Here is a 24314-nt window from a genome sequence, read left to right on the forward strand (position 1 = left end):
TGTTAAGCTTCCTGGATAGTTTAATTAGACAAGTCAATGTTTTGCTTGTTAAGCTTCCTGGATAGTTTAATTAGACAAGTCAACGTTTTGCTTGTTAAGCTTCCTGGATAGTTTAATTAGACAAGTCAATGTTTTGCTTGTTAAGCTTCCTGGATAGTTTAGAGTGTCCAATTATACACCCTTTGTGACAAGATTGACTGACAACTGGGACAATGTAATGATGATAAAGGGTATATAATTCATATTCACATGCATGCACCTAGCTACCCTCTTGTTCAACAACAAGGTGCCCTCCACGATATCCAAAATCATAGTATTTGTCAACATACAGTATAATTTCAACATCATCTGTGTAAATAATAGTATAGGTTACTGCTCCTTCCCTGCAGAGATAAATGTTGACGCCTATTTTCGCTCTTCAGTACGGAGCTGATATACCATAGCTAGCCTGGGCTGATATATGAGAGAGAGGCAGACCCTAGTTCATGCAGAAGCTGTGTGAACAGCAACACTTTCATCAATGTTTTTACTCTGACCAGAGGATTTTCAGTCTTTAAAAATATTATTTCCACTGAAGCTGTAGGCCTATGAATGAAAACATCTCATGACTTACAATTTTGTTATAACACTGAAAATATAAAATACAAATTACTTAACTTTTGTATAATAAATAATTTACCTTTTTTAACCGGTTATGGATTAAAGTTTGAAATACTTGAGCCACAATCAAGCCAATCCCGATGATCAGTAGACTGGCGCAGGCAATCCCGACTCCATATATCGCACAAGATCTTCGCGTCATGATAAAGGTGACACCGAGACAACAGTGTGTAAAAGTTCGACCACTGCGTAGAAGAAGCGGAGGATGATGCCGTTGAAACGTGGCTACTGAGCCTGCTGTGTTTTTATCTGCAAGTTCCCTTCACTGTGCAAACAGTAACAAAGAAACTTATTCAAAGTTGACCTTGTTGACTGATCTTTGTGGTCCGTTTTTCCGATGGTTTCTGCAAAATGTATCAGAACTTCTATTCTGCAGGAGCGACCGTTTTTTAGTCGACAAATGAATAATAACGGTAATCGTTTCTTTATTCTTCTTAGTTTATAGGCGGTCCAAGAAAGGGGAATTAAGCTAACTTTAGCTATCCGCTTTCTGGTTAATAATGAAAAAGATATTTCACAGCAAAAGGAGGTCGGCTGCAGTCCGGGGTGGTGAAGGTGTAGTAAGCTGTATAAAACATGCCAGTGGATATTTGTAGCGTCCTACAAGGTCACACTTGTGCCCTCCGTGTGTTAGCGAATGTTGATTGGTCACAACTTCACGGCTGTTGTCCCCCCTCAACACGTGTGTCACTGCTGTTACAGACTGAAGCTGTGGTCTCAGAGCATGTCGTATTATTCTGTACATACATCCGAGACACTCCATTTAGTATGATGTTACGTTTACTATGGTATGTATTACTTTGTGGATGTCCATCACCCATTTCATATAATATGTTACAAATTTGGCTGCAATACGTAATATATAATACAAATGGTAGCCTAATTATATTTCATGAATTTGCTAAACTGAGGCCGTGGTCGTATTATTCTGTAGGCTACGTCAATCCAAGACACTCCATTTAGTATATGTTACGTTTTGTATGGAATGTATTAATTTGTGGATGTCCATCACCCATTTCGTATAATATGTTACGAATTAGAGAACATACAAAAGTGTAACGACCCTGGGTTTATAAGCGCGGAAATCGACTCTGCCGCTTGAGCATGCTTTTGCTGCACAGTCGATAGCGCGCCGGACCTCGGGCTAGAAGGTCGAGGGTTCGAGACCTGCTCCCTGCCTGTTTCATTACACTGGTGTCAGAAGTGGGATGATCGGACCTCGCATCCACGACAGTGCGTGTGCTTGGACGGTGAGCGCGTTCCTGTAAGACGTAAAATCGCAAGCTAGCGCGAGGACGCGCTCTTTGAAAGGAGGGAGTAGTGTAACGACCCTGGGTTTATAAGCGCGGAAATCGACTCTGCCGCTTGAGCATGCTTTTGCGGCACAGTCGATAGCGCGCCGGACCTCGGGCTAGGAGGTCGAGGGTTCGAGACCTGCTCCCTGCCTGTTTCATTACAATATGTAAAAAATTTGCTAAACATTCTATATGTTACGAATTCTAGCTAGGTGTTTAGGTGGCTAATGTTAGCTAGGCTAGGGGTTAGGGTTAAGTTTAAGAGTTAGGTTAAAGGGTTAAAGTTAGGGAAATTGTTTAGCTAAAAGGGTTAATGTTAGGGTTAGGGCATGGTTTAGCTAACATGCTAAGTAGCTATTCTCAAAGTAGCTAAAACAAAGTAGTATAAAGTTTTTTAAAACGAATTGGCTAAAATTGTCAGTGATGAGATTCAAACTCACAAACTTTGGGTTGTTCTATGAGTTAATTTTCATCAACTTTTGTGAATTTTGAAGAATTTGAGTCATAAAATCACATAAAAAACAGAAAGACTTCATAATGAGAATGTATCAACTCACTCGCTCTGGATAAGAGCGTCTGCTAAATGACTCAAATGTAAAATGTAAATAAAGGTTGTGTTAACTGAGTGCTATTATTTCATAGAACAAAACTTATAAGATCTCCTAAGCCTGTGTTAACCCCAGACCTTATTTTCTGCGTTTATTCCACAACCTTATTCTTTCCCCATTAATGTTTTGCAAATCGATGGCTGGACGAACCAGACTACAAGCTAGTGAGCTCTATAGAAATCCCAGATGACACTTGTAGGCGATGTCATGGCGACGTTGGCTAGATAAGCTCATGTGTAGAAACATGTCATTGGGTCTAACTGTCATCTAGCGCCGAATTGCTCATGTGCAGGCCGTCAAAACAAACGCACTACTTTTGATATAAGGTTGTTTTTGACTAAAATTAAAATGTGTCAGCTTGTCACTTTCACGAGGTTGGAGAAATAACATGTTCAACTACTTAAGACATTGGCTCCAATCTAGGTTGTGCCTTTCGATTTTTCACTTCTCTCAATAACTTTTCAAACCCCAAAACCCGGCCTGGTCTGTTTGGTCTGTTTCGCAAACATTCCCCGGAAGTCTCACGACGTTGCACCTCTGGGTTTAGAAACTCTGCGACACAGCTCTGCAATAAAGATCAGTGCTATCCGGAATCATTCGTACGTCCATACCCCATTGAAGTTGAAATTTAAAATGGTTAAGGTAAGGGTTGTGGTTAAGGTTAGGGTTTCTGGTAGGGTCATCCCAAGGATTCCGGATAGCACTGACCTTGCAATAAAGAGCTAGAGCTCTGGATTTTGATGCCCATGCCCAATGGCAAGAACGTGTTCACAAACTGTTCACATGAAAAAATATACTTTAAATTGTTAAATACATTTACGATGCATTTAACAATGGGTCAATTACTTTAACCATCAATTAAAAATTTGAAACATATAAAAGTGATGGTATAAACAAAAGATGAGCTTCTACTCTAGTCAACTTTATTGCAATGTAAAAAGACAAAATATATTAATAATTTGATTTTAAACAAAGATATAGCCTTACTCAACAACTCAATAAACGTAACTATTATTTTATGTTATTGATTATTTTATGTCTTTGTTTAATCAAATTATTAATATATTTTGTCTTTTTACATGTTGCAATAAAGTTAACTAGAGTAGAAGCTCATCTTTTGTTTGTAGGTATTTTCCCTTGATAATGAGTAATAAGTAGTTGCATAGAAATTGCTCACAGGAAACTATAAAGTTACACTTCATATTAAATAGATAAATCCTGTGTAACAAGTAGTGACAACTTTGTACTTATGCAGATATTATAAATATGTACTCTGTGGTGTATTACTGTCTTTATGGCTCTGTTTTTGGCGGCAGGTAGCCTAGTGGTTAGAGCGTTGGGCCAGTAACCGAAAGTTGACAAGGTAAAAAATCTGTCGTTCTGCCCCTGATCAAGGCAGTTAACCCACTGTTCCCCATGCACTGAAGACATGGATGTCAATTAAGGCAGCCCCCCCCCCCCCCCCCCCACCTCTCTGATTCAGAGGGGTTGGGTTAAATGTGGAAGACACATTTCATTTCAAGGCATTCAGTTGTACAACAGACTAGGCTTTCCACTTCCCCTTTAAAAACAGATGATTAGATTGTCAGAATGGGTAACGTACTTTGTAGGTACACAATAATTACAAGTAAGTACACCTCAAGATACATTTAATTTTAACTAGCTAAATCCTGTGTAACACCTAGTAATTACATTGTACTTATGCAGATATTACATGTACTCTGTGATGTACTAATCTGATGTATTTTGTCACTTGGATGGCGCTTCCAGAAGCCATAAATAAAGGGCCAAGATGTCAGGATGGGTAATGTACTGTAATGACCCGGCTGGGTCATAATGGGAAAAGAGACGGACTCTAGGTGTGCAGGTCAGAACACAGGTTTATTCATAAACTGGGCTATTGTTCCGGCCACAACCCACGCCGCTAAATGCCGAACGTACACAATGTTACCCTGTCGGGTCAAGAGTCACTCTCATAGGAACAGATCAAGGCACGAACAAAAGAGAGAGAACAATGAGACAGTAATCCCTATTTATGCATTTCCAAATCCCGCGGTATTACCCATCATACCCCCCCAACCTTTCCATCTGTCCTGACATATTCAACCCCTGCTAGTAGCCATGAGAACCATAACACACCCACAAACACAGAACACAATACCGGGTCGTTACATAGCCCCCCCCTTTCTAAACCCTAGCCCCTAGGGTTACACAACAAAATCCTTAAAACGACCCGGAGGTCGCATCAGTCTCTTGGGCCTCCCCGTGACTCTCAGCGGTGGCCCCCCAGAACGCTCCTCTGCCCCAATGTCATTTCCAGCGCCCTCCGAAGAAGCAGCCCCCTCCCCAGGCTCAGGTTGTGCTAGAGTCTCCTCGTTAGACTGTTCCCGTGGGCTCACATCAGAGCCCTCACTCCCATTCCCTACCGTTTTCCTCCCTCTGTAGGGTGCCAATCGATCCCGGTGGACCACCACCTTCCTGCTCCGTGGGGGAACCTCCACCCGGTACGTCACCTCCCCCACTCTCTCTATCACCAGACACGGCCCCACCCATGCACTGTCCAGCTTTGGGCACCGCCCCTTCTTGTGCGTGGGGTTGTGAAGCCACACACATTCTCCCGCTCCAAAGTGCCTCCCCCTAGCGCGCGAGTCGTAGTGGCGCTTTTGGCGCACCCCTGCGTTTTCGAGTTGCTCTCTTGCGAAGGTGTGAGCCGCTTCTAACCGGTTCTGCAGACGACACACATAGTTCGGGCCAGGCAAAACCCCGTCGTCATTATCAGGAGGGTGGCCAAACGTCAGTTCGGCTGGGGTGCGCAACTCACGACCTAACATTAGTAGTGCTGGGGAGCACGCAGTCGATTCTTGAACAGCCGACCTACACGCCATAAGAATAAACGGTAAGTGGGTGTCCCAATCTCTCTGGTGTTTTGAGGTAACGATGGCCAGCTGCTGTGCTAATGTTCTGTTAAATCTTTCCACCAGCCCATCGCTCTGCGGGTGAAGCGGAGTAGTGCGCGTCTTCTCCGCGCCTAACCGTCTACACAACTCTGAGAACACCCGTGACTCGAAGTTTCTTCCCTGGTCGCTGTGAATAGACTGTGGCACCCCAAACCGACTGATTATTCCCCCCACCAACGCATCAGCTATTGTCCCCGCCTCCTGGTCTGGGAGAGCGTAAGCCTCCGGCCACTTGGTGAAGTAGTCCATGGCGGTTAGAATCCACCTGTTACCGCTGTCTGTGGTTGGAAACGGCCCTACTATGTCTACCCCCAGTCTCTCCATGGGCTCCCCTACTGGGAATTGTTGTAGGAGGGCGTGTGACTGACCTGGAGGTCCTTTTTTAGCAGCACACTCGTCGCACTGCCTACAAAAGTCCTCAACATCCCTCCTGTGCCTTGCCCAATAGAAGCCTTTACGCATGCGCTTTAACGTTTTGGAGACCCCAAAATGCCCTGCGCCTACTCCCCCATGAAGCTGCTGTAACACGCTCCCCTGCAGCCTTTTGGGCACCACTACCTGCCACGTAATTTCTCCAGTCGCTGGCTTTTTCCACCCCCTCTGGAGCACTCCCTCAGCCACTCTAAGGACTGTGAATTTAGCCCACAGTCCTTTGGTGACTGGTGATAGAGGGGCTACTTCCCCCCACGGCGGTCGTCTTCTCTCTTCCACCCACCGCAGCACAGGACGCAGCTCCGCGTCCTCCTCCTGGCGACGCCTCCACTCCCCAACGTCCACAGCCTCAAGCTCCCGGCACTCTGACACACTCAGCTGACTCACCGTGGCGGTGACTCCCTCCTCCCTGCACAGTTCTCTCTCTCGCTCCACCCGTTTGGCGCAGTACCCACAGCCATCCTCAGCACACGGGCGGCGGGACAAGGCGTCTGCATTGCTGTGGCGAAGGCCGGCTCTGTGCTCCACCTGGAAGTCGTAGGGTTGTAGCTCCTCCAGCCAGCGGGCAATCTGACCCTCTGGCTCCTTGAAGGAGAGAAGCCACTGCAGGGCGGAGTGATCCGTCCGGACCACAAACGGCAGGCCCCCCAGGTAGTACTTGAAATGGCGTACTGCTGCCACGACAGCCAAAAGCTCTCTCCTTGTCACGCAGTAGCGTTTTTCAGCCTTATCAAAAGTCCTGCTGTAATAAGCTACTACGTGTTCCCCATCAGGACCCCGCTGAGCCAGCACAGCCCCCAACCCCTCATTGCTTGCGTCGGTGTCCAGGATGAACGGACGGTTCGGGTCTGGTGAGGCCAGGACAGGGGCCTCCATCAGGGCCCGTTTGAGGGCCTCAAACGCCCGCTGGTGCTCTTCGGTCCACTGAAAAACAGTGTCCTCCTTGAGTAGCTGGTTCAAAGGAGCCGCTACCCCCGCAAACCCCTTCACAAACCTACGATAGTAGGATGCCAGTCCCAGGAAGCTCTTAACCTCTTTTTTTCCCCCTGGAACTGGCCACCCCCTCACAGCCTCTACTTTGTCTGGCATCGTGCTGATGCCCTCACCACCCAGCTGATGCCCCAGGAACGCCACCTCCCTTTGCATGAAATGGCACTTTCCCGGATGTAATTTTAGCCCCGCCCCCGAGATTCTCTCCAACACTCGCCTAATTGCCCCCAGTGCCCCCTCAAACGATGTGCCGTGCACCAATATGTCGTCTAGGTACACAACACACTCGTCTCTCGGAACCCCCGCCAGCACTCTGTCCATGAGCCTCTCAAAGGTGGCAGGAGCATTACAGAGCCCGAAGCACAGCACCTTGAACTGCCAATGGCCCCTATCTGTGGAGAAGGCCGTTTTTTCACGTGCCCCTGGCGAGAGGGGCACCTGCCAGTAGCCACTGCGCAGATCAAGGGAGGAGAACCACGAGGACCCTCTCACGTGGTCTAGCGACTCATCAATCCTCGGTAGGGGATAAGAGTCTTTAGTGGTGACAGAATTTAGGCCCCTGTAGTCAACACAAAACCTAAGTTTACCCCCTTTCTTAGGCACCATGACGACCGGCGCGGACCATGGGCTATCTGATGGCTCAATGAAATCAGCCCGCAACATGTCAACAATAGCTGTGTCTGCTGCTTCCCTCCTGGCAAGGGGAATACGACGGGGCCGAATTTTAATGGGTCGGGCGTCCCCAGTGTCTATTTCGTGCTGAACTAGGTGCGTTTGTCCTACCTCATCTTCCCCCCAAGCGAAGCTATCTTTAAAGTCCAACAGCAGCTGCTTTAACTGTCTCTGTTGTCCCTCATCCAGACCCTGACAGTTCTTCAGCCACACAGCCTCGACGGCGTCGATAGCTTCCTCCTTCCCCCCGTCGGGCTGATGGGTTGAAGGGGCCAGTGTGTTTTGGGCTACTGGGCTGCCTGTGCTTGCACCATGATGGGGAGTGAAGGCCGTCGCCGCCGGAGACAGCTGCTGGGATGGCACAACGACCAAGGGAGCAGCCGGGATGACCGGTGGAGTTTCTGCAAGCTTGGAGGAAGACGGAGGAACAGCCCTGCCCCCTGCTGGCCCTCCCGAAGGCGACATTCCCACTGTGGGCCCCCCCGACAGCCTCAAAGTACCTGACGCTAAGTCCAACTGAGCCCCACAGTTTTTCAAAAAGTCCATTCCCAGTATACAGGGGTCCTGCACCGCTGCTACCCACACCGGACACCCCACAGTTCTCCCCCCCACAGTCACAGATAGCTGACACTTCCCTAACATGGGGGCTAGCTCCCCCGTGACAGTCCGTAGCTGGACATGGGTCGGCTCCACCCGCACCCCAACAGGTAGTATGTCTGGTCTCACCAGGGTTACTGTAGAGCCCGTGTCGACCAGGGCCAAACATTCCACCCCCTCTACCTTGACGACGACATTGCAGAAGTCCCCAACGGTGGTACGTCCCACCACAACTACCGGACTAGGAAACACGGCGGCAGCTACACCCTGGGGGAGCAGGACCCCACCCTCTTGTCTGCGCTGCTGGGTACCTCCTTTGCTTACAGTGGGTTCGGGGGCGGGGGGGTGGGCCCGCGCTGCCCCCTGCGCGAGAACCCGTTGTCGTTTCCCTGGTGACGGGGGAATCTGCCACACTCCCGCTGAATGTGGCCAGGTTGGCCACAACCCCAGCAGACAATAGGAGTTGAGCTGACACTGCGACGTTGCCTGGAGCCCCTCTCCATGACAAGCGAAGCAGTCTTGACCAGCCCGCCCAACTCGTCAACCCACTCTGGCTTTGTGACCCCTGGCACCCCAGCCACCGCTGCTCTCACCTCTGGTTGACTGGTGACTTCCACTCTCACTCCCTCACCCCAGATCAGCTCCCTCTTCCTGGCTATCTCCACTGCAGCCTGCAGAGATGGTGGGTCCGCCATCTGAACATGCTTACCCAGTTCGGTGGAAGAGAGCGCTCTAATAAAACTGTCCCGTGCCAGCTCGTCTTGCACCCCAATCGGCATAGTTGCATAAGCCCGCCTGGTCAGGCTCAGAATACCACTTGCCAACGCCTTTAATGATTCCCCCTGAAGTCTCTTTTTGTTACACAGTTCAATACGCAGCATGTTGGGCTGCGCGTCGCTGCCGAAACGGCCCCCCAATGCCTCCACTAGCGCACCGTAGTCGCCCCTATCGCCCGGGGCTAGCGTTAGCAGGCATTCCGACGCCTCCTCCGCCAGGCTCAGGGCAAGCTGTAACGCTTTCGTCTCGTCAGACCACCTCCCGGCTCTAGCCAACAACTCGAATTGAGTGAAAAAAACTTCCCATTTACCTTGTCCATTGAACTTTGGTAGTTTAGCCGCTACCGTGGCTAATGGCAATAGGTCGCCGCCATCTCTGTTTACCTTAGCAGGCCCAGCCATTTCCGCACCCGGTGACGTCGATATCCCCGTCGCCGTGACGTCAGCTCTCGAGCGATGCGAAGGAAAACCCGCCAGTTCTGCCATCTTGCTGACTGACAATTTAACTCCCGCCATGTGGCTCTCCAGCTTCCCTACGGCAGTCGCCGCCTGACCCTCCCGACCGGGTACCCCCGAGCCCACAACGGACACTTTGTCCGACTCTTCCTTAATTTTCCGCCTCGCCCCAAGCGACATGACCGTAGATGCGAGTCACGCTAAAGCCAACCCGGCCTATACTGAACAGCTAACTCGCCTAGTCACGATCCCGTAGTTCGAAAGCACTTCTGACACCAATGTAATGACCCGGCTGGGTCATAATGGGAAAAGAGACGGACTCTAGGTGTGCAGGTCAGAACACAGGTTTATTCATAAACTGGGCTATTGTTCCGGCCACAACCCACGCCGCTAAATGCCGAACGTACACAATGTTACCCTGTCGGGTCAAGAGTCACTCTCATAGGAACAGATCAAGGCACGAACAAAAGAGAGAGAACAATGAGACAGTAATCCCTATTTATGCATTTCCAAATCCCGCGGTATTACCCATCATACCCCCCCAACCTTTCCATCTGTCCTGACATATTCAACCCCTGCTAGTAGCCATGAGAACCATAACACACCCACAAACACAGAACACAATACCGGGTCGTTACAGTACTATATAAATACACATTAAATACACAATTAAATACAAGTAGCCCTGAAGATACACTTCATTCTAACTGGTGTAACACCAAGTGAGTACATTGTACTTGTAGTAGAGTTAAAATGGTTATTCCATCAAACTTCAAATGATTAGAATAGTACACAACGCAGAACAGAACAACCAGGTTGAGGGTCAGTGGCCAAAGCCCGCGAACAGGAATAGTCCAAGTTCAGACAGAGGGGGGGAGTCAGATCGCTATGATCGCCAGGAACTTTACTTTTGGTGTCTATTTTTAATTGTTGCGCTACTGGTGCTGCCTGTTGATGTTAGGTAGGCAGCTACAGTAGCTGAATGATGTTAACATCTTCGGGTTTTGTTTCATTAAATGTATTGTATTTCATCCGGGTGCTTGTGTCACCTACTAACACCCTGGTACTACCCGTAGCTCCCGTTCTCCTCAGTCTGAGAGAAAGGTATGTGTTGCAGATTAGTCCTTTGTAGAAGTCCATAACGTGAAATAAATAAAGCATCCCAAGGTTAATGCTGTAGATATTGTTATAAGGGGGTGTGAGACTATTGAAACATGTACAGTGGGGCAAAAAAGTATTTAGTCAGCCACCAATTGTGCAAGTTCTCCCACTTAAAAAGATGAGAGAGGCCTGTAATTTTCATCATAGGTACACTTCAACTATGACAGACAAAATTAGGGAAAAAAATCCAGAAAATCACATTGTAGGATTTTTAATGAATTTATTGGCAAATTATGGTGGAAAATAAGTATTTGGTCAATAACAAAAGTTTATCTCAATACTTTGTTATATACCCTTTGTTGGCAATGACAGATGTCAAACGTTTTCTGTAAGTCTTCACAAGGTTTTCACACTGTTGCTGGTATTTTGGCCCATTATTCCATGCAGATCTCCTCTAGAGCAGTGATGTTTTGAGGCTGTTGCTGGGCAACACGGACTTTCAACTCCCTCCAAAGATTTTCTATGGGGTTGAGATCTGGAGACTGGCTAGGCCACTCCAGGACCTTGAAATGCTTCTTACGAAGCCACTCCTTCGTTGCCCGGGCGGTGTGTTGGGGATCATTGTCATGCTGTAACTTTCAGAGTTTAATTGTTGTTATTAATATAGTTTACAGAGTGCTAAAAGTGCTGCTGTTGCTAGCTAGCATGCCTTTCTGTGATGCAAACAGTTAGCTAAGCTTCCGACTGGTGCTGGTGTTGCATTATGGGAGATGTAGTTTGGTCCTCTACGGTCTGAATGGAATATAGGCGATGTCACAGTGTAACTTGTTTATGTTGCAGTGTTTTTGTACATGAGTTGTTGTATTTTGGTACTGTCAAGACTGAAAGCACCTAGCAATGTATTGGGGATGTGAGACAGGAAATGTGTTTTGCCTTTCTTCAGGCTCCTGTGTAGAACAACTTGTCAGATGGTGCATTGGAGACTGATGTGTTCCTGTCCTTTCTTTTCACAATACTATTGCAGGTATGGTTCTATTGTCTAAGAATTAAGATTATACATTCTTTGTATTAAGGACTGGTTATTATTTTATAGTATACATTATGGCTTTATATATGAATGTGATTTGTGTGAGTCCGAGAAAACACTGAGAGAGAAAGAACAACTTGTCAGATGGTGCATTGGAGACTGATGTGTTCCTGTCCTGTCTTTTCACCATACTATTGCAGATCAACATAAAAGCCTAAAAGGCAGCCGTGGTGTCGCTCTTCATTTCTTGGTTCTCCTGTGGTACATAAGAAACCCGCTACATACTTATGCTGATAGACATTACATGTACTCTGTGATGTACTAGTGGGTTTAGCCTCTTACTTGGATGGCAAGGAGGTTCAGGTTGTCCTAATGGGTAACGTACACATTAATCCTATGTTTAAAAATATATATTATAAATCTAGGATGACATCTGTATGGTAGACCCCTGTCGGTGAGGTTATTAACCTATATCTGATCTGTTTTTGTAAACTCAACCAAGTTAACCCAGATGGAAGACTTTTTGGGCACAAGTGCTAGCAACAACATTGAGTGGAGATTATGAAGAGTGGGCATTCACGGGTAAGTAATTAGACCCTTTTGAGCCTCCAAACTTTAATCTCGGACACCCAGCAAATCTGTCCACAAGAGATTACAACCTTGTGACAGTTCTTACAAAATCGGATGCAGCTGAGAAGAAACTAAACACTAAATTGGACGACATGTGCTTGTTACCATGCTCGTCACCAACGGGCAAGTTTCCACTAAATTATTACACTGTAATAAGGAGGTCTTAAAATGAACTGTTAACGATCAAACTATGGGTGCAATTTAAGGTTGTAACTGGGAACTCTTATAAATGTCATATTAGCCTAGTGGTTAGTGAGAGTATCAGCACAAAGGGTTAATCAATGTGGACCCCATCCCGTAACACGGCTAACAGGAGCCTCTGATCTGTCCTGGCCAATAGTATAACATACGTTCTTCACACCGCTGCTGTGCGGAGCAACACGTCTGGTCAGTGAGACGACAGTATCAAGGTCATCGCCATCTAGTGGACTGTACAACACATGACAGTCTTCTGACTAAAAAAAGAGGTACATGTTACACACGACAGTAGCCAGTGATACCTACTGTATATCAAAACAGGGCAGGTGTGAAACTCCTGGTGTCACCACATATCTGCTGCAGACTTTTCTTTCCGGATTTAGATTTTTGCACAATTTCTTAAATTGATTGATTTGTATCCTGACAATAACCAAATCAACCAAAGTATGTAGGGGTGGCAGGAAGCCTAGTGGTTAGATCGTTGGGCCAGTAACCAAAAGGTTGCTGGATTGAATCCCAGAGCTGACAAGGTAAAAATCTGTCGTTCTGCCCCTGAACAAGGCAGTTTAACCCACTGTTCCCCAGTAGGCTGTCATTGTAAATAAGAATTTGTTCTTAACTGACTTTCCTGGTTAAAATATTATAATTTCTTTAAATGTACTCAATTGACATCAAATTCCATGCACATTTTGACTAAAGAGAGCATTTACACCTAAAATATGAAAAGGACAATCACTAGGTCAAGACCAAACCCTTTGTTTTAATTGGCGTGTAGACTACTTATGCATCCTCATGTGGTTTTTGGAACATGGCCTATAGAAGTCTGGAGCTGTTGTTATTACAGGTCACTCACCACCCTGCTATCTCTGTCAACAACCACTCACAGTATCCTAAATGGCACCCTATTCCCTATATAGTGCACTACTTTTGACCAGAGCCCTGTGGGCCCTAGTGAAAGTAGTGCACTACATAGGGAATAGGTTGTCATTTGGAACACATGGGGAATAGGTTGTCATTTGGAACAGAGCCACTGTCCTATCTCCCCCGACAACGATGGAACTCCAAACACACATACTGTACAGTGTATTTCAGACACCTTGACTGTCACACACTTTATTACATCACAGCCTTATTCTAAAAAAAAAAATTTTTTTTATCCTCAGCAATTTATACACAATACCCCATAACGACAAAGTGAAAACAGATTTTTAGAAATGTCTGAAAATGAATAAAAAAACAGAAATACCTTATTTACATAAGTATTCAGACCATTTGCTATGAGACTCGAAATTGAGCTCAGGTGCATCCTGTTTCCATTGACCATCCTAGAGATATTTCTTCAACTTGATTGGAGTCCACCTGTGGTACCCTCCCGGGTGGCGCAGTGGTCTAGGGCACTGCATCGCAGTGCTAGCTGCGCCACCAGAGTCTCTGGGTTCGCGCCCAGGCTCTGTCGCAGCCAGCCGCAACCGGGAGGTTCGTGGGGCGACGCACAATTGGCATAGCGTCGTCCGGGTTAGGGAGGGTTTGGCCGGTAGGGATATCCTTGTCTCAGTATGTAAAATGTAATAAAAATGTATGCACTCTACTGTAAGTCGCTCTGGATAAGAGCGTCTGCTAAATGACTAAAATGTAATGTAAAATGTAAATTCAATTGAATGGACATGATTTGGAAAGGCACACACCTGTCTATATAAGGTCCCACAGTTGACAGTGCATGTCAGAGCAAAAACCAAGTCATGAGGTCGAAGGAATTTGCCCGCGGAGCTCCGAGACAGGATTGTGTCGAGGCACAGATCTGGCGAAGGGTACCATTTATTTTATTTTTTGACAGGCCATTTAGAGTTTACCAAAAGTCACCTAAAGACTCTCAGACCATGAGCAACAAGATTCTCTGGTCTGATGAAACCAAGATTGAACTCTTTGGCCTGAATGCCAAGTGTCACTTCTAGAGGAAACCTGGCACCATCCCTACAGGGAAGCTTGGTGGTGGCAGCATCATGCTGTGGAGAGGTTTTTCAGCGGAAGGGACTGGGAGACTAGTCAGGATCGAGGCAAAGATGAACAGAGCAAAGTACAGAGAGATTGATGACAACCTGCTCCAGAGCGCTCAGGAACTCAGACTGGGGCGAAGGTTCACCTTCCAACAGATCAACAACTATAAGCACACAGCCAAGACAACACAGGAGTTGCTTTAGGACAAGTCTCTGAATGTCCTCGAGTGGCCCAGCCAGAGCCCAGACTTGAACCTGATTTAACATCTCTAGATAGACCTGATAATAGCTGTGCAGCGACGCTCCCCATCATTCTGACGAAGAAACTATCCAAATACAGCAGTGCCAAGCTTGTAGCATCATACCCAAGAAGACTCGATACTGTAATCGCTGCCAAAGGTGCTTCAACAAAGTACTGAGTAAAGGGTCTGAATACTTATGTAAATGTGATCTTTTTAATAAATTTGCAAAATGTCTAAATACCTGTTTTTGCATTGTCATTATGGGGTATTGTGTAGATTGATTGGGGGGGGGGACAATTTAATCAATTTTAGAATAAGGCTGTAATATAACAAAATGTGAAAAAGGTCTAGGGAACTGAATACTTTCCGAATGCACTGTAAGTCACAAACGGTGTGATTAACGAAAGATGAGGTTGGGGGGGGGGGGGGGGGGGGGGGGGGGGGGGTAGCTTTCCCGCAGCTTGGAGAAGGCTCCATTCACTAGTTCATATTGTTAGTCAGACCCCAAGCTCTAAGTCTTTGCTCACCTTCTGTGGCTGGCAAGGGTAACTACTAACCAGGCTGCCATGTTTGGCTTGACAAATGACAGCGAAGGAGTTGGAAAGAGCACAATCAGGCTTAAGACCAGGCTAGATGACTGCAAATGGTTGTTTACTGTACTGTATGTGAATAGCAGGATGGGGATGATGAGAGAGGACTAGAGCTGTTGCACCAGACCATGACCCCTGTCTTGACCCCTTATCTATTATACTGCAACAGAAGGTGTTTACGGGCTTGTTGATTCAGGGACTTTTCCTTTCTCTGTGTTACAATGAAACCTCTAAATTCTTCAACTCCAGGCTGTATCAAATCCGGACGTGATTGGGAGTCCAATAAGGCGGCGCACAATTGGCCCAGGTTTGGCCACTAACACACCCTGAACCCTGCATATGTGAGACCACTGTGCTCCTGAATCCTGCATACGTGAGACCAATGTGCTCCTGAACTCTGCATACGTGAGACCACTGTGCTCCTGAACCCTGCATACGTGAGATCAAAGTGCTCCTGAACTCTGCATACGTGAGACCAATGTGCTCCTGAACTTTGCATACGTGAGACCAATGTGCTCCTGAATCCTGCATACGTGAGACCAATGTGCTCCTGAACTCTGCATACGTGAGATCAATGTGTTCCTGAACTCTGCATACGTGAGACCAATGTGCTCCTGAATCCTGCATACGTGAGACCAATGTGCTCCTGAATCCTGCATACGTGAGACCAATGTGCTCCTGAACTCTGCATACGTGAGATCAATGTGTTCCTGAACTCTGCATACGTGAGACCAATGTGCTCCTGAACTCTGCATACGTGAGACCACTGTGCTCCTGAATCCTGCATACGTGAGGCCAATGTGCTCCTGAACTCTGCATACGTGAGACCACTGTGCTCCTGAACCCTGCATACGTGAGACCAATGTGCTCCTGAACTCTGCATACGTGAGAGTGCTTCTCGGTCCACACCAGTTCTGGTTTCAAAGAGTAATTGATTTGTTACAAATAATTTAGCTACTATTGACGGAGTTTGTCTGGTGCAATGGAATAGTTTAGTCCCAAAAGTACAAACACCATCCATCTGGAACTCCAGGCAGACTCAATAAAGCAACAAATTCGATGAAAAACAAGAACTTCAAATACTATTTGAACCCAAGTCTGACCCACCCAGCTCTGAGAGGATAGGAGCCATAGCATGGTAAAAAGGTGTCAGCGACCTACCCTGCAGACGTGGAGTTGCCCTCATTTTGACCCCGGGTAATGTGTTCTTAGAACACGCCCCCCCCCCCCCCCCCTTCCACCATGATGATCGTTGCCCTTGGCAATCCTTATCATATAGATTAGCACCTCTAATATAAGTGGCCGGTCGAGGCTCCTCTAGTCTCATTTACACGGAATTCAGGAGTCTAGTCTCTGCTCTCTTCAACATGAGGACAGCACAGTACATTGCCCTCTTCATGTTCCTGGCTCTGCTCTGCCCAATACAGGTAGGATGCTAGGTCTTTGATCTTGTCCACCAGCCAGTTCACTCTATGCAATATACAATGGAGCCTGGGGGAGGGGGGTGGGGGGGGGGTGGAGAGGTTAGCCTATATCTGATCTGATGCTAAATCAGTTTGGCATTAACATCAAGTTTATTTAGTCCTCATTCACTCTCCCTGAAATGTTGGGGGGGATTTTGCCTTTTTGGATCAATATCTAAAATTATATTGGGAAATTTGCTAGCATTGCTGCAGGTTGTAGCTTCAGGATCTGTCTGTGTTGTAACAGACTATCTACAGAAGAACTTCCGTCATGCTGTTTCAGTCAACGAGCCGTGTTTCAATGAGACTTAAAAGAAAATCCTGCACACTGCATTTGTTTATAAAGGAGAATGACGTTACGCCTTCCTCCACCTTCCTTAGGTGCAGACCGCTCCTGTGCCTGAGGATTGGACGGGCCTGATCACCCGAGCCAAGCGCTCTCTCCTTTGGCGATGGAATACTCTGAAGCCTGTTGGCGCAAGCTGCAGAGAGCACGACGAGTGTGGGACCAAATACTGCAGGTACTGGATTTGAAAAGGGAGAGCTATAAATCCAAAACCATAACACTAGCTTATACTAATTTCCAGTGCTATGCTCCTATTCAAAACAATTTCTTTCTATTTGTAACACATTTTTTTTTTTTTTAATCTTTGGATATTTTTGTCCCATTTCTCGCAGGAAAAAGATGTGTTCATTCCAGGTTTTTACATCTTGAACTGAAATGTGAGCTCTTCTAGAACTCTGGACACAGCCAGAACAACAATCAATGGAAAAGCAACAATCAATGGAGCCTGTCAATGGAGCCTGTCAATGGAGTGCCTAACTGTACCAAGTGATGTCACAGGACTTCATTTGGCTCACCAAATATTTGGTAAAAACAGCTAACCAACTAATTTGAACAGCTCAATAACCCCTTCCGAACTGATACAAAATGTGCCAGGTACAGTCTAACAGTAAGCTGTAAATGTTGTAAAGTTATGTGAACCCGGTCTCAGTATGTACAATCAGATAATAGCTTTCCCATTGGAGATACTTCATTTATCCAATCAACAAAATGTTTCAAAAACAAAATACAGACAATGCACTCAACCAACATGAAGCAGTTTATTGACAAGAAAAAACAAATGTCTGTGGAAGATACGTTTAAAACTGTGACGATGCCATTGAGCCGTTATTTATTTGTAAATTATTTATTTGTATATATTGTCAAGATTGTACACACACACGCACACAATGTAAATAATGTTAAAATATATTATTGTATTTTTTTGTGACATGGTAGTGAAAGTATTTTATTGTTTCTTACAACAACAACAACAAAAGCCATGCAGGTTCTCTCTCTCATAGAGTAAAATAATAATACACATATCCAATAACAATTATAATTCATTCTAGTTCAGATGCCAGACAGAAAAACGATTAAGAAAAAAGTAGTCTGCAACTATGCATATCAGTGATCGGAGCATATCAGAGTTGTGAACATTACTTGGATGCTCTACAGATGGTCGTACTATCAACAAACTACCTGTTGATATACCATCTGTTGATCAGCACCTGCTTTTAATATATATATTTTTTTAATTTCACCTTTATTTAACCAGGTAGGCAAATTGAGAACACGTTCTCATTTACAATTGCGACCTGGCCAAGATAAAGCAAAGCAGTTCGACACATACAACAACACATAGTTACACATGGAGTAAAACAAACATACAGTCAATAATACAGTGAAAATAAGTCTATATACAATATGAGCAAGTGAGGTGAGACCTGCTTGCTAAGGTTAACGTTAGTGTTAAGGTATAGAATAAGAGTTTAGGGTAAGGGTTACGTTTAGGGTACGGGTTAGGGTACGGGTTACGTTTAGGGTAAGGGTTACGTTTAGGGTACGGGTTACGTTTAGGGTAAGGGTTACGTTTAGGGTACGGGTTACGTTTAGGGTAAGGGTTACGTTTAGGGTAAGGGTTACGTTTAGGGTTAGTAGATAGCTAGTTGAAATGTTACTGATACACTTATCACTTATCACAGTTTACAATTGGCTCATTCATCCCCCACCTCTCCCCTGTAACTATTCCCCAGGTCGTTGCTGCAAATGAGAACGTGTTCTCAGTCAACTTACCTGGTAAAATAAAGGTAAAAAAAATAAAAAATAACTCTAAAATAGACAAGAATACACACGCCTGTCTGTTGTTGTGAAACTGGTTCATCACAAAAATAAAGAAATTGGAAACAACGTTTTAAAATGCAGATTCTGGAAGCAGGAAAATCACGCAGCATATGATTTGCCACTTCTCTCAGTGATCACAAGCCCAGCAGCAGAAAATTGTTGTCGTGCAAATATCCAGTATTTTCTCTTACTTAGTACTGTTTTGACAAGGAATCAATTAGCAATGATATATTTAACAGTGGATTCCAATGCCTGCTGACTAAATACACTGATCTGTTTGATAAAATGTTGATAACTTCCCCTATATGTATGTAGGTACGTAGTTATAATCAGAAGTGGTGAAAAACTTTTTAAATTAAAGTAGTATGACCTCATCCGGTGTTTGGTTCAATTCCATTTAAATTTAGTCAATCCAGGATTTTTTTTAAATTTCAGTTAACCACCTGAATTTAAATGGAACTGACCCCTACTCTGTAGCCCCTATTATTTCACACAAACCAGACAGATCATTCCTCATAGGCCGACCAGACAGAGCATTCCTCATAGGCCGACCAGACAGATCATTCCTCATAGGCCGACCAGACAGATCATTCCTCATAGGCCGACCAGACAGATCATTCCTCATAGGCCGACCAGACAGATCATTCCTCAAAGGCTGACAAGCAGTATAAAAACATATATAAAAGTAACAATGTCACTGGGGTGTGTAATATAAGAATAACTTCCCTGCGCTAACATCAGCAGTCCAAATGGGGGATGTTTTGATACACTGTAAAACGTCAGTTAAAATGTCTCAAATAGCCACCTGTCCCTTTTAATAGTCAGGCGACGGCACATATTTCAGCAAATAAACGGCCATTTCAAATAAACGCCTGGGCTCTAAATTAATTATTTACGAGTTTTGACTTGTTACATTAAACAATTCAGTAATGACTCAAATTATAGCAATCATCCATTTTTAATCACCATTAAGAAACCTCTAGCCATTGGCTGCTAACAGCTGAGAACTGCTAACTAACTGGCAAGCACAAAAACAGTCAACAACTTCGGGAGTACAGACCCCCGTCAGATCGCCCTCTAGTTAGTGGTGAAAATAAGAACTTACAAAAATGCACAGTCAAAGAAGAGAATCATTATTCTGTCAAGGAAACTTTTTTTTTTTTTCTAAATAGAGGCATACTAACAGAAAATAAACTTGACCGTATGTAAATGATTAGAATGCTGGAAGTGAATGCTGGAATTAAACAATTAACTATGGAAATTAACAAAAGCTGTGTGCATTAAGGAAATATAAGCCTGTCTCTAATATACATCAGCTGTGTTAAGTGATTTCAGCAAATAAACACCCAGGCTATTAATTGAAGTTTTACAACATTCCCGAATACTAATGATGATAGCGATAGATGATAATAATATTGCAATTCTTTTCAACAGCCTCTCAATATCTGACATGATCTTGGCAATCTGCCCGAGCTTCTATCCTCTCTCAATCCCTACTATCAGTGTTCAATCTCTCTGTGTGACCCTAAAACACAACATTTAAAAGCAACAAAAAATATGAAATAAAAAAGTACAGTCAGCCTCCTTGTAACTCATGTTTTAAAAAAACAAAAAACAATTATGGATAAAAACAAAAATAATAACGGATTAAAATGTCAGACTTTACAAAGTATTTTAACTATTCATTTTTAAAGATTTTTAAATATTCTCAATCCGGTTCCTGATCTAGCCTTACAGTAGAGTCAATAGTGAGGTTATGGTTACAGGGTAGAAGCTGATTAAATCTGGTAAAGTGGAGATAGTACACAGTCAGAACCCTTGATATTGTTAACAAAACATGGATGGCAATCCTAATCCTGTCCTCCCAGGATACCACTTCCTGTGGAGCGAATTCTACTTCTTGTGGGACTAGGACTTCAGAAGGGGCTGGCGTTCGGCAGAAGAGCTCTGAGGAGAACATTTTAAGAAAAAATATCAATATTTAGTCCGATCTGATTTCAGATCTGTTGTTTTCAGATAACGAGCCTTTACATGTTGTGTATCCCAGAACTCAAGCATAAAGCATAAAAGGACTTGGCTTGAGAAAAAAGAACTTGAGTATGAAGGGCTGAGTTTTACACAAGGGTCTAGGGACTCAACTCTGACTTAGAAGTTTGCCTGACGAGACCTACATGTGTTCTTGATGGTTGATTTCGCCCCTCTACATCGTTACATAAGAAAACAGACCAACAGCCAACTATACCTAGTCAGGACTCTCTTTAAGCACATATTGTTTTGATAACATCCTGAGTGGGGAACATGTATCCATCATAGAAAGCTGTGTGTGACTTTTCAGGATGCTGCCACGGTTACTTTTTTTTTTTTTATACCAAAACATTATTGAATACTCGATTCTGATTGGCTGAATGCAGTTTTTATGGGAACAGCCCCTGATAATGTGTCGGGAACCTTCTCTTCCCCCAGTTTCCTGGTATTATTACACTAACATGTAGCTACAGGGTGGAGTTGTTTATGACTTACATAGCAACTTCCAAATGGAACAGATGACATCTTCATGAAGTCACAGGCTACGTTAGGTTTCCCAAACTCTGTCCTGGGACCCCCCTCCTGGGTGCACGTTCTGGTTTTTGCCATAGCACTACACAGCTGATTCAAATAATGAACCTTGATAAGGAGTTGGTTACTGGAATCAGCTGTGTAGTGCTAGGGCAAAACCAAAACATGCACCCGGGGGGGTGCCCAGGACCGAGTTTGGAAGACCCTGCCCTATATAGGGGTGGCATGTAGTCTAGTGGTTAGAGCGTTGGACTACTAACTGAAAGTTTTCTAGATCAAATCCCCGAGCTGACAAGGTGAAATCTGTCATTCTGCCCCTGAACAGGGCAGTTAACACACTGTTCCCCGGTAGGCCGTCATTATAAATAAGAATTTGTTCTTAACTGACTTGCCTAGTTAAATAAATAAAAAATAGTGCACTACTTTGGACCTGAGCCCTACGACACATGAATGACCAATGACCTACTGCTATGACCTCTCACCTCTGGGATCCGTTGACGACACTGGACCACCATAAAGACAACGCCCAGGAGGATGCCTAAGCCAATCAACATAAAGGGTATGTTGACCACTACGTTGCCCTCCGCCACGATCACCTGCAGCTGTTTGGCCGATACCTCATCGATCACAACACTCTGTGGGGAGAAGAGAAGACATAAGGGGGTCATACATGCTTATGTCAAGTCATACCATGCATTATAACTGGATCATAATGCATTATATCTGCAGGCTAAAATGTAACACGTAAGAGGTAAGAGGTAAATAGCTGAGGAACGCTCAACTCTGTTCTCTTATATTGAGGCAGAGTTGAGTTATAACTGGTCAGGCGATTTGCTAACAACAACATGATCAAGTGCAAGATAACAATTTTCTCAAGGCTTCTGGAACCAAATGCTGTCGGCATGCTCAACCGGTAACGTTCATTCAGCCGACAGAAACTTTCAACCGGTTCTCCTCATTAAGCAACGAGTCGGAGTCGGAGGCCGAGCCTTCTCTGGTCTTTCCTCCACCCGTTACGGGGTCTCCCACTATTAGCTCTGACAAATTGAAAACCCTAGTCATTGGCAACTCTATTACCCGCAGTGTTAGCCTGATGATCATTTTTAAAAATCTATCATACACTGTTTACCAGGGGGCAGAGCTACCTGACGTTAAGGCTAATCTGAAGAGGGTGCTGGCTAAAGATAAAACTGGCGAGTGTACAGAGTATAGGGATATTGTTATCCACGTCGGCACCAACGCTGTTCGGATGAAACAGTCAGAGGTCACCAAGCGCAACATAGTTTCAGTGTGTAAATCAGCTAGAAAGATGTATCGACATCGAGTAAATGTCTCTGCCTCCCCCCCCCAGTTAAGGAGAGTGATGAGCTCTACAGCAGTCTCACAACTCAATCGCTGGTCGCTTTTCTGCCCCTCCCTCAATATAGCACTTGCAGATAATTGTCCCTCTTTCTGGGACTCACTCACAAACAAGACCAAGCCTGGCCTGCTGAGGAGTGACAGACTCCGTCCTAGCTGGAGTGGTGCTCTCATCTTATCAACATAGACAGGGCTCAAATTCCTCTAGCGCCACAATGAGACAGCCAGTGAATTCTGCCACTAGCACAGTCAGTGTAGTCAGCTCAGCTATCCCCATTGAGACTGTGTCTGTGCCTCAATCTAGGTTGGGCAAAACTAAACATGGCACTGTTCGCCTTCGCAATCTCACTGGAATAAAGACCTCCTCCATTCCTGTCATTATTGAAAGAGATTGTGATCTCACATCTCAAAAAAAGGGCCCCTTAATGTTAGATCCCTCACTTCAAAGGCAGTTATAGTCAATGAACTAATCACTGATCATAATCTTGATGTGATTGGCCTGACTGAAACATGGCTCAAGCCTGATGAATTTACTGTGTTAAATGAGGCCTCTCCTCCTGTTTACACTAGTTACCATATCCCCCGTGCATTCCGCAAAAGCTGCGGTGCTGCTAACATTTACGATAGCAAATTTATATTTTCACCCCTCCAAAATGACTGCGTTTTCATATTTTGAGCTTCTAGTCATGAAATCTATGCAGCCTACTCAATCACTTTTTATAGCTACAGTTTACAGGCCTCCTGGGCCATATACAGCGTTCCTCACAGAGTTCCCTGAATTCCTATCGGACCTTGTAGTCATGGCAGATCATTCAAATTTTTGATGATTTCAATATTCACATGGAAAAGTCCACAGACCCATCATCGACTCAGTGGGTTTTGTCCAACATGTCTCCGGACCAAGTCATTGCCACAGTCATACCCTGGATTTAGTTTTAACCCATTGAATAAATATTGTGGATCTATGTGTTTCTCATCATAATCCTGGACTATCGGACCACCATCTTATTACTTTTGCAATCACAACAAATAATCTGATCCGACCTAGGATCCAAATTTAACCTTGCGTAGTACCCTAGATGCAGTCGCACCCCTAAAAATAAAACACATTTTTCACAAGAAATTAGCTCCCTGGTATATAGAAAATGCACGAGCCATGAAGCAAGCTTCCAGAAAATTGGAAAGACAGTACCGTGTAATATCGAAGAGCCCTCACTGATGCTCGATCATCGTATTTTTCCAACCTAATTAAGGAGAATAAGAACAATCCAAAATGTTTTTTTGATACTGTCACAAAGCTAACTAAAAAGCTGCATTCCCCAAGAGAGGATGACTCACTTCAGCAGTGAATTCATGAACTTCTTTGACGAAAATATAATTATAAAGCAAATTACCGACTCTTCTTTGAATCTGCATATATCTCCAAAGCTCAGTTGTCCTGAGTCTGCACAACACTGCCAGCACTTAGGATCAATGGAGACACTCAAGTTTTATAATCCTGTATTTATTGACACATTGATGAAAATAGTCATGGCCTCTAAACC

The 24314-nt window shown here is 44.8% G+C and overlaps 3 protein-coding genes across 6 annotated transcripts in view; 1 reads left to right on the plus strand and 2 right to left on the minus strand.

The window, feature by feature from the left end:
- Positions 1 to 1216, minus strand: part of LOC129812821 (lysosome membrane protein 2-like) — a 58644-nt gene extending 57428 nt beyond the window's left edge. For all 3 annotated transcript variants that reach the window (XR_008753078.1, XR_008753079.1, XM_055864719.1), the window contains exon 1: positions 680 to 1216. Coding sequence is in view for 1 of the 3 variants with exons in the window: in XM_055864719.1 (XP_055720694.1) it covers positions 680 to 802 (123 nt within the window). In the remaining 2 variants the exon portion in view is untranslated. The remainder of the gene's footprint in view (positions 1 to 679) is intronic.
- A 122-nt stretch (positions 1217 to 1338) lies between these two features.
- On the plus strand, positions 1339 to 18008 carry LOC129812835 (liver-expressed antimicrobial peptide 2). Of its 2 annotated transcripts, XM_055864753.1 has the most exons (4): positions 1339 to 1448; positions 11488 to 12153; positions 17070 to 17209; positions 17367 to 18008. In XM_055864753.1, the coding sequence occupies exons 2-4, from the start codon at positions 12133 to 12135 to the stop codon at positions 17401 to 17403; spliced, it is 198 nt and encodes a 65-aa protein (XP_055720728.1). In that variant the 5' UTR covers positions 1339 to 1448; positions 11488 to 12132; the 3' UTR covers positions 17404 to 18008. The 2 variants fall into 2 exon arrangements, with proteins under 2 accessions (XP_055720728.1, XP_055720736.1); XM_055864761.1 differs by lacking the exons at positions 1339 to 1448; positions 11488 to 12153 and adding an exon at positions 16459 to 16652.
- The window catches only part of scarb2c (scavenger receptor class B, member 2c), a 43287-nt gene continuing 36751 nt past the window's right edge, over positions 17779 to 24314 (minus strand). Inside the window, exons 11-13 of the mRNA XM_055864741.1 lie at positions 21894 to 22046; positions 18459 to 20802; positions 17779 to 18242 (exon numbers count right to left, since the gene is read on the minus strand). Coding sequence (XP_055720716.1) covers positions 20764 to 20802; positions 21894 to 22046 — 192 coding nt within the window. The 3' untranslated portion in view covers positions 17779 to 18242; positions 18459 to 20763. The remainder of the gene's footprint in view (positions 18243 to 18458; positions 20803 to 21893; positions 22047 to 24314) is intronic.

Source organism: Salvelinus fontinalis, chromosome 2 (assembly GCF_029448725.1).
Source record: "Salvelinus fontinalis isolate EN_2023a chromosome 2, ASM2944872v1, whole genome shotgun sequence".
NCBI classification, from domain to species: Eukaryota; Metazoa; Chordata; class Actinopteri; order Salmoniformes; family Salmonidae; genus Salvelinus; species Salvelinus fontinalis.

What these genes read in the sequence shown, in the direction of transcription:
- LOC129812835 (XM_055864761.1), top strand. Translation starts at nt 16,593, where the DNA reads ATGAGGACAGCACAGTACATTGCCCTCTTCATGTTCCTGGCTCTGCTC. An exon ending in CTCTGCTCTGCCCAATACAG is followed by an intron (nt 16,653 to 17,069) that starts GTAGGATGCTAG and finishes CACCTTCCTTAG; the next exon opens with GTGCAGACCGCTCCTGTGCC. An exon ending in TGTGGGACCAAATACTGCAG is followed by an intron (nt 17,210 to 17,366) that starts GTACTGGATTTG and finishes CATTTCTCGCAG; the next exon opens with GAAAAAGATGTGTTCATTCC.